The sequence below is a fragment of the Indicator indicator genome, chromosome 7 (assembly GCF_027791375.1).
Source record: "Indicator indicator isolate 239-I01 chromosome 7, UM_Iind_1.1, whole genome shotgun sequence".
NCBI lineage: Eukaryota > Metazoa > Chordata > Aves > Piciformes > Indicatoridae > Indicator > Indicator indicator.
In genome coordinates this window covers 24151837-24161931 of record NC_072016.1, presented here as the reverse complement: position 1 = coordinate 24161931, position 10095 = coordinate 24151837, and the positions used below count along the sequence as shown (strand labels likewise).

At 38.9% G+C, this 10095-nt stretch overlaps 1 protein-coding gene across 1 annotated transcript; it reads right to left on the bottom strand.

Moving 5' to 3' along the window:
* Positions 1–2627: 2627 nt before the first annotated feature.
* PRXL2A (peroxiredoxin like 2A) lies at positions 2628–9150 on the bottom strand. Its single transcript, XM_054382396.1, has 5 exons — positions 8967–9150; positions 8519–8610; positions 4373–4513; positions 3192–3356; positions 2628–3054 (listed from the first exon to the last, which is right to left on the bottom strand). The coding sequence occupies exons 1-5, from the start codon at positions 9142–9144 to the stop codon at positions 2956–2958; spliced, it is 675 nt and encodes a 224-aa protein (XP_054238371.1). The 5' UTR covers positions 9145–9150; the 3' UTR covers positions 2628–2955.
* Between the last annotated feature and the right edge of the window lie 945 nt (positions 9151–10095).

Sequence of the window (10095 nt, the reverse complement as noted above, 5' to 3'; positions counted from 1 at the left end):
CAAATACCAATTGGACCTTTTGTGGCTCTAAATTTTGACTTCTCTCTGAAAGACAGGGTTAGAAAACTCTGAAATGGAAGTAAGCTTACACAACTTCTAAATCAAGAAATAGTCTGTCCTGCCAGCTCTTTATGGGAACTATCACTGTTAACAGTAGGAAAACACACCCTCCCAGATCTAGGTATGATGTGGTTACTGTACCTATACTTTGCTGAAGCCAACACAGCAGAGAATTTTCAGTCCCCTTGAGTATTTTAATAAGCACCCTTCAAAGAACTTCATGGATCTTTCTTAAAATGCTTCTACACTGAAAGAACAATTCACTATGTTGAAGCATTAGTGATGTGTATGTTCAACATTCATTTTACTTCAGATAAACATTTTAAATGCTGGACACAATGGCTTCTTGCATCCATTCCAAGATCACAAAACACAGTCTATTTGGGTGCGCTAACAGCAGGGCTGCAACGTTGTGGCATCCTTGTCATCATTTATGACCTTGTGTGAGCCTGACTGAAAGAATCAGCAGCTAGCTCTGCCAGAGTGGGTGGCAGTAAATTGCACGTACACAAAATTCTAAGTAGATGCTCTCTAGATTTAGTAGGTCTTAAAGGCGCTTCACTTTATCTTCCGTTTCTCGGAATGTATCTGGCTTCCATCCCATTCTCCAAGGACTGTTTATGGCTTTCACATTTCATGTTTATGTGAAATGCATAAACAGCCCTTGGCACAAGGCCTGAACTCCATGTCTAGGATCAGTACCTTCTTTGCCCATGTCTGTGCAAGATCATTCTCTGTAAATGGCAAAGCTTTCCAATTCCCACCAAAAACTCAAAACTCTATAGGAGCTATGATCCAGAATTCTCCTATTTTAACTAATCTCTTTTTTATTACTTGTATCTTGCAACTGTAAGAAACAGTAGCTCACACCTATTTCTTCTAGCTTCTTTTGTTTCCTACAACTTGCACTCCAAAGTAACAACACACTGACTGCAGACAAGTGGGCACTTGCACAATGCTTTGAACTTTGATGTGGGTTTGTAGAGGACAGTTTAGGTGCCTCGTGTCAGGCAAGGATTCATGATACGGCATTTCCTTGCAGTGGTAAAACACAGGACAAAATGCCCTCAAGCACAATGCTTTATCTCATGGAGCAAACTCTTGGCAGTGCCTGGCTGCTCAGGACGCGATTCAGATTTGTCCATCTCCAGTCATTTTATGTCTTTGAGTACTCAACAGTTTTTTAACATCATCTTATGGGCACGCTTACCTGTGCAGCACGGAACAGAGATACAGTTCTCTGCGCCTCTCCATGACTCCTAGGAGAGTCTTTGTAGAGAAAGTCTGTATGATGTAGTCAGTTTGCTGTAGGTTTTGCTGCTCTACTCACCAAACACCTGTTCCTTTCTCTATTCTCCAGAACAGTCAAACACAAATTGCAGCTGTTAGCATATGTGAGTTCAGTTTCCATTTTTTCAAATGAAACATCTTAGTGAACATATGAATCACTCAAAATCTTCACTGCTAGTGTTGCTTCATGGAACTGTAACAAACAGACTCGGAAGAGCACATAAATATCTTTAATTAAAGTAAGTTCTGCCTGGATATAGAATTAAAATTAGTCACGATTTCATTAATAATGATGCAATTTTAAAGCCTTTGTAACTGATTTAACACAGACTAAGGCCAGGACTCAGTATTTGTGAAGCTCTAGAATTTTGTGGAATTTGGTTTCATACAGTCAGTATCATGTATGACCATTTTTTTTGCACACAGCTCAAGACAGATGGATAGGCACTGGCATACAGTGCAAAAATAGGTGTATTACCAAAGTTTCAGAGGTGCAAAGTATCCTTGTCCTGAGTACCAACAATAAATAAGTTTAATTATTTTCTTTAAGGTCAGAAGAAAGCAGGATGACAGTTCAGACTGATCTGCTGCCAGGACAAAAGAATCCTTCCCTTTATTTCTTCTGCCAGCCTAGTATGTTTTAGCCTGCGTCTTCTTCCAAAACTACCTAGCTATCAGGTAGTGATGAACGCACTACACTTGATCATTCTAAGTGCAATGTTAAAATTTTGTTTGGACTTTGAAACATCAAATCCATGATGTCCTGTTCATTCTTCAGTCTGTATGTATTAGCCGTGTATGATAATGGCTCACATTGATTATATTGTGCAACAGAACATCTATTTTTAGGAGTCACAGCCCAGGTATTCTACTGCAGAACACAAGCCAGGAGGGAAACATTACCTAATCTGCTCTCTGGTATTGTTCTCTGTTGGTGTGGTTTGTTTTGGTTTGGTTTTGGTTTTGGTTTTTTTAGATGTAACAAGATGGAACTTGCCCTCATGCCACAGTTCTCTTCTGAAGTGGATGTCTTCAGACTTCCTTGCAGAGAATCACACAAAGAGCTGGAAGACCTAGAGCCAGTCATTAACAAGAAACTTATTGGGTAGACGTAATGTCATGTCTTGAATTCAGAATCTCAGAAAAATCTAAACTAACAGGATTTAAGTCTTCTAAAACACAGATGTGTTTACATGTCAATGAAAAAGCAAAAAGCAAAGGCATTTCATTTACATAAAGTTTTATTATCCTTCAACTTCAGCTGGTAATCCCATTATTCTAGCCTTAGCAGAGTTTTTCTCCCCTAGGTAGACAAGTTTTCAACCGTCTTTCTCTGACTGAGAACATCAAGGTTAGGTCAGACTTTAGACCTAGCCTTTCATTAATAGTCAAACACCAAAGAGCAGTTGAAATCCTAACCACCTGAAAGGCTGCAAAGCAGGAAAAAACCCTGGAGAATTTTCATTATTTTCTGTGTTTGAATAGAGAATCTTTCCTCTGCATTGATCACTAAATAGCTATGAAGCAATTAAACTGCACATTCAAGAAACAGATGCATTCTACATTTCAAGCTGTGATCAGAAGCATGTACAACTATTTTTCTGCTTATGAAGCGTCTGGTTTTATCTTCTCAGCAGCTTCAAGGACAGATGGAAGGCTGACTTTGTCTCCAAATTCTTTCTCACGATGCTCCAGTAAAACACCCTAATCAAAGACACAAGAGAGAAATTCATACACTAGTCTCCCCACTACACATGAATTTACCAGCAACTGAACAATTCCAGAAAATAAGCTTTTGGTCTCACAGGAGACATAAAAGCCTCTTAGATCGCCTGCAGTACCTGTCTTCCTGCTCCAATAACATACACTCCTCCCAGGGTGAATCCTTCTCCTTCCAGGTTACCACTATATCCATTTTTCCAAGCACGGAAGAAATTTTGCCAGACCCCAAAGCGCAAGAAGCCTGACAACATCATTCTTCGTTTGCGTGGACCATAGAAGCCCTTCTGCAGAGAAACAGAAAATATCTCAGCAAACAAAGCGAAAAGAATTTTTCCGCCCAAATGAAATTCAGGAAACCAGCCAACCCTGTATGCAAGAAGGGTCACAGCACACAAAAGCTAATCATGCAGAGCTGAAAAGAAATCGTATCCTGAATTAACCTGTTCAGTGCACCACATGACCACTTACCTTCACAGAGCCAACTAGTGGTATTGCCACCAGTCATCTCAATTTTAAGCTGATCCGCAGGTATTTAAGTCACATCAACACACCTAAGACTGACAAGTGTACTTTGTGATAAACATCTCTTTTCTTATTTTTGAAGTATGACAAGAAAAATGTTGGTAAAGAGATAGAAGTGGTACCAAGTCCTGAAACTTTCTTTATATGGTTGATTTTTTGGGTTTTTCTGGGGAGTGACATTTTGTTTGTGGTTTGTTGTTTCTTTTAAATCAGACTGATTGTTTCACACATGCAGAGTGGGCAGGGAAACTAATAGTATATTTTTGATTTTGAGTATTGTATATTCTTTTTCTCCAGAAGTCAAGTTATTTCTAAACATGTCTTCTGGTTTAAAGAGTAAGCATGGCCATGGTTTTGTAGGACACGAGACTGGAAATACTGCATGTGCTTGTCTCCAAGCCACGTCGCTGCAATTTGGCCTGTACATCATGTCTTAATTATCTGTCACCTTTAGACTTTGATTCATACATCATAAACATCAGCAAGTCACATAGTCAGTAAAAGAAAACAATAAACATTAATAGGCCATATTGTTTACCTGTGAAAGGGGAGGAATAATCCTGCAACAGCAAGTTATCAGTGCACAGCTACAGAGCAGTTTGTAAGCTGAGCAGAAGATACATATATAGAAAAGCAAAGCTAATTAACTTCTTAAACTGCAATACTACTAAATCCTTCACCCAGACCACATTCTATCTATACTATTTATACAAGCTATTCAAAGAGGACATTCATAAGCTCGGTTTTAAATAAAAGGAGAACACCAACTTCACTATACCTTTTCATCCAGAAAGATTTCTCCTTTGAAATAATGATGAAAATTCTCCACTTCATTCCCTATCTTCTCTTTCACAACAGCATAGAGAGGGACACCCAGCTTGGACAGCTGAGGTTTCAGAGAGGAGAGCTCAGAAGCCTCCTAAGAAAGGAAAAAAATGAATAAATTAATAATCAAACATTTCAGGCAGTATATGGAGACTGAAATTCACCCTGAATTTCAAGAGTGTCAGAAACACATGTAATTCCAGCCTAAAGAGCAACGCAGACTAAGACCTGCAAAACAGATGTTTAAGCTAGATCTACTCCAAAGCAGATCTTCATTAGATTTACTACTCTTTTCTTCATTAAGCACAAAGGAGACTTTTGAAGCATTTACTGGATATTAAAATCATGGAGAAAACATTATTTAACTCAAAGCTGTAGATATATCTTGCCTCTGATAAGGCTTCTTCTAAAGTATTTAAAGAATAGTAAGCAGATACTGTCTGCACTCCACTTAACTTTCCCAGGCCAGAATTTCCAATCCTTTATTCCAAGGAGAAACACATCACTGTCAGACCTTTTGCAAAGTATTTGAAGGGCTCTGTAAAGGAGCAGGTTAAACAAGACCAGAATAAATAATGGAATGGAGATGCATTCTCTTTCCTAGATCCTCCAGTGAAAATAGTGAGGGAATTTCTTCAAACGCCTTCAGTATCCCAGAAGCAATACTGCTTTTTCTGGTGTGTTAAGTGTCACCATTCATCTGCTGGCTTTTTTGTTCTGCCTTCAGTAGAATCGCAGCTCTCACGTTTGTACAAAGGCCTCTGAGGTTTCCAACAGATCACAGTGCATACTGAAAATATGTTTCTTCTATATGCAATGGAAATAGGTTACTTTTACTTAGAAAAAAACTCACACCACCAACTCCATGTTTTAAAAAAATGAACATAGTTTACATTAACACCCTCAGCCACTTAAATGAAGTGCCTTAACTCAAAAGACTTGCAGGACATGTAGAATTTACCTAGTATCAAGTAGCAAACAGATGGGGGTGAACAGACAGGAGCTAAGACATTGAGAAAGACATCAGCCCATGAAAGGGTAAGGCCAGCTCTCCAGTACACTACTCTGCCTTTATTCAGAGGAAATGAAGAAGGATGAATCAGCATCACAAGCAAACACCGAGTAGAGAGAGTTAGAAGACTATGCTTGTTAGATTTTTTTCCATCTTTTCTACTGTTAAAGATCTGGTAATTATTTTCTGGTTTGTCTCAACAGAATGTCTTACGATCCCCCTAAAGGGGGCATTAATAACAAGTTTTTATATAGATAAAAACTCTCACAACCAACAATACAAAACAAAAAAGATTTGGCTTGCAATGTAATGCGTCTGAGAACTGGCATTCTAAGGCTGGTGCAGTGGGGTGACCCGTAAAGACAGAAATCACTGTATGGAGAGCCAGCGAGGCCATGAAACTGATTAGCCTTTTGGAGAAATGCACTTCAGTAGTTTGGTGGTGTTCATTTTATATCTTCTTGCTTGTTTTTTGAGAGGGGAAAGAGCAGGAACGTTTTAAAAGCATACCTAAGTTTTAAAATTCTCAAGAGATTAGACATCAAGCAGCACCTTGGGACCAGACCAAGTTTTTCATTATTGCTATTTAAATACGAGACAAATAAGAGAAAGCAAAGAAGTCTATGTTTGTGGGCAAACTGTAGCACATAACAGCTGTACAGCCTTACCATGGGGCTACAAACATTTTGTCTAGTCTGTGAAACTGTTTTCTTATTTGTGTAAAAAGCAGAAAAGTTCACCCTAGCAGAATACTTCTCCAAGGCAGGGACAACTCAAAAGAACGATTCCTATCTCAGTTTGCTCCTCGGACAGTTCAACTATGGCTCTTCTTCTACTTTAGACACATGTTGGTATCTACAATATTTAGCAAGCCCACGGCACTTCCCCGCAGTGACTGGCCTGCTCCAGACTATGAGATGTACAAGTGCAGTCCTGTTAAATAAGGAATCTGATGATTTAGGATGTAGAAAATGAAGATAAAAGACTCCGTATTTCTTAAGTCTACAGGCCTCAATTTTCAAGGATCCAAAGGCATCATTCCAGTAGGATTTGTGATATCCTTTGCAATGGGTAACAGCAGTTATGTCCTCACCACTGATACCAGGTTGGTCATCTGATTTATAATGGCTGCCATTCAATGCCATCAATCTTCTTGGTGCTGTCAATGAGGACCAAGTTCAACATCCTTTGCAAGGTGTAAGAGTTGTGGTAGTTTTAGGCTATGCCTTTAAAAATTTTTCACAGATCTTGAACAGAAAGGAGTAAAATGTAAATAAATCACTACTGGGTGTAAAAAGGAAAATAATGATAGTTCTAAACAATCCCACTGGAAGAGATAAAGGACTTAAACTAGCATGCAAAATAATTTCTCTCTCTTCTCACTTCCTCAGGCTGGGAGATACTAACTGTCTTCTGCTTGACCTTGGTTGCATTGTTTTGGCTAAGTCTAACAAAATATCTCTCTGCTCCTTTCTCTTGTCCCTTTTGTGTACAAGGGGGTGAGGCAGGGGCAGGGAGGGAGAAGCTATTAGCCTCCCCTGGCCTTTGGCCAGGGGGGTTCCTGTGCTGTTTGTAAATACCTGTAAATATTGTATATTTGTACATATTCATTGCATTCCATTGTAGATTGTAGTTTTGCTTGTAAATACCGCTTTCATTTGCTTTCAGTTGAGCTGGTCTGGTAAATTTAATGCTGGGGAGTAATTTTCAACCCACCACAATAGTGGGCACCAGGTGTATTTTGTCTTTGGCAAAAAAATAAAAAGATACTGCCTGCAGGTTAACAGATATGGCAAGTCACCTGTACTGAATCATTCCACCAGCTCAAAGTCAGTGGCAGTAGGGAAAGAAGCAGCTTTCTTACTACAGGGAAACAGTAGTGGACACAAAGAAAAGGACAACTGAACTGTTCTTAGGAAAAAGGCAAGAGCCAGCTCACAAAAATGCTTTGACAATCAAAAATAACATTGGTTGAGACAGTTAATTTTTTTCAAATACCTTCACTGTTAAAATACAAAATAATTCTTTGTCCTGATTAGCTGATCAGTTAGTATGGCTGCCTCTGTTAAAACGCTCAAGTTTTCAACCAAAAATAATTAGAATATTACATTTCTCTCTACATTTTTTTCTTGAAAAAGAACATCACAATTCTTTGAACTGGGAAGTTTACGTCTACTTAGGAAGTTAGCCTAAAAAAATAAAAGTCATTAACAAATTCCTGTCTGACTGTATGTGAAATGCACAGAGTCAGGCATGCAGTACACTCTCCTGCCTATGCTACACGTGTTCAGAAATTGAAGTACTTTCATCATTAACCTTCCATGAATTCTATACATACTTAAGCAGTTACTACTGATGGGAGTAGATCCCTTAAGTAAGTGGTTGCAATATTAATTACTCCACATTATATGGTAGTGAGTAACAACATAATAGCTATTTTTCCCCATAGCTAAGAGAAAAATAATGGCCAAGGCGTTCCCAGGCACACGGTACATTCAAATTCTATTTTAAGTGTCTACTCCCACCTCCAACCAAGGAGTCTAATGACAAGGATCATATTTTGTTTCCCAACCCACCTCATTATGGAACCAAATCCCCTTTGCTTCAGACTCCTTACCTTCCTGTTTAGTATCCACAATAGTAAGGGACTCCCCTTCACGCACATCTCTTTTTTGCTGATGAGCTTTATCGGATGGCTTTCTGTCAGTTCAGTCTTGGGCTGCTTTTAACCAGAGACTAACAGTTTCTCAAAGATTTATTGAGGGCATATGGAATACAACTATCTCCAATTATATTTTGTGTAATCTCCCTTTCTAATTACGATGAGCTAGGTCCCTGGCAGATGTAACAACGATGTAACTATCACTTTCAGAAGGAAAATGTTCAGGACCTAGACTATACAAACCAGTTCCCAAGAGAACTAAGTATGTTGTTAGCTGGCAACTAGCGTGGGCTAGGAAACAAGACCTTTCAGATACTGCCAATATTATATGATGACTGTACTATTCACCCCCCTCTTTACATTTAAAGGGAGCCTATGCATGTAGAACTCAGCTCTTCCTAATTAATCCCCAAGCCCAGAAGTACCTCTCTGCACAAAAATCATCCAGGTCTTCGCACAGCCATGATCACTGCACCATTCTTCTTCCATAGCTCACCTGCTTTGAATGTTCTTTGTTCTGTTTATACAGGAGAAACAGCATCAACAATAGTATCAGTCATTTTTTGTAGTAATTAATGCTTTAAGGACCAACACAAAGCAGAGAATTCCACATTCAAATACAGTTCTATCAGAAAAAAATCTTTATGCATAACAGGCAATTATTGCTTTACTGATTTTTAGAAGTATGTCATGTTTCATCCAGAAATAGCATTTCTGTTTCCTTTTCCTTCATCAGAAGGCCATCAAGGACTCAACAAGCTATGTGTTATAACTAGGAAAGACTAAAAAAAAAACTTCGAACTCTGTCCTTTCAAAGGTTCTTCTAAAAGCTCAATTATTGAAGAATGTGGGCTGGAACATCTGTAATCTTACCTGATCCCAAAGTTTTCAGCTCTATTTCCTCTAAAAACTCCAGTGTAGCTTTTTCTGGTTTGGACAAAAATAAGTCAGTGTTAGCAAGGACAATGCCTGTCACAGCTGCACCAACGGCTCCAAGACCAACAGACCACATGCCCATGGTGAAGATCCCCAAGTCAGGCAGGAAGGACATTTCTGCAAAGAGAAAGAAGAAAGCAGCTCCAACCCTGGACAGCTATGATGCCAGACAAGGAGAAACTGGATTAAAACAACTAAAAGCTCATGGGTTTTTTTGTTGTGTTTGTTGTTGGTTGGTTTGGGTTTTTCTGACTGGAAATGACCTGTGTATTTATTAATGCACTGAACTGATTTTTTGGAGATCTAGATAACATCACAGTTCCATGCTTGACCCGTATCAAAACTGTTAACAAACAAAACTGTTTTCCTGCTACCAGATAGACAAAAGCATTCAAGAATAAAGTGCTCAGATGCAATAGGGAGAAAGATTATAGAAGTATATGTGTGCAGTAAAGACCCTCCCACAAGATGACCTCTACATTGGCCAATAACTTACTACAGTAAGAGAGTGGTTTCTTGCAAAAAAAGAAGTATGTGTAGGTAATTTTCCCCACCCTGATCTATATTACACAGTGAAGTTCACAAATATACAACAGAAGACTTTTTAAAATACCAAAAATCCCTATCTGGTTTGCCATAGCTGGTCACCTTTCCTATTCCTTACAGTTCCACACTAGAACCAAAACAGGCACCAAGCCGAAATCAGAGCTCATCAGTCAGACAGAAATACACAGACTTGCAACCATTTTATTAGACACAGTGATTGAACACTACACAAACATGCCCTGGACAGCACCTTCTATATGCTAACCAATTTCTATTCTTGCTAAACCTGAAATAACATCAGGAACAAACAACTTAATCTCACACCCTTCAGTTAGAACGTTGCAATGGAAGCCATAACATATGGATGCTCAAGTCTTAAAGTGCAAACACTCCTTCTTGTTACCAAGACAAGGGTCACTGGAGTTTTGGCAGCGTGAGAAGTCGCTGTATGCTTACATCACAACAGCTATTTGTTACAAAGGGCTGTAGGTTTGCAGTCACCCAACTTTAGTATTACACA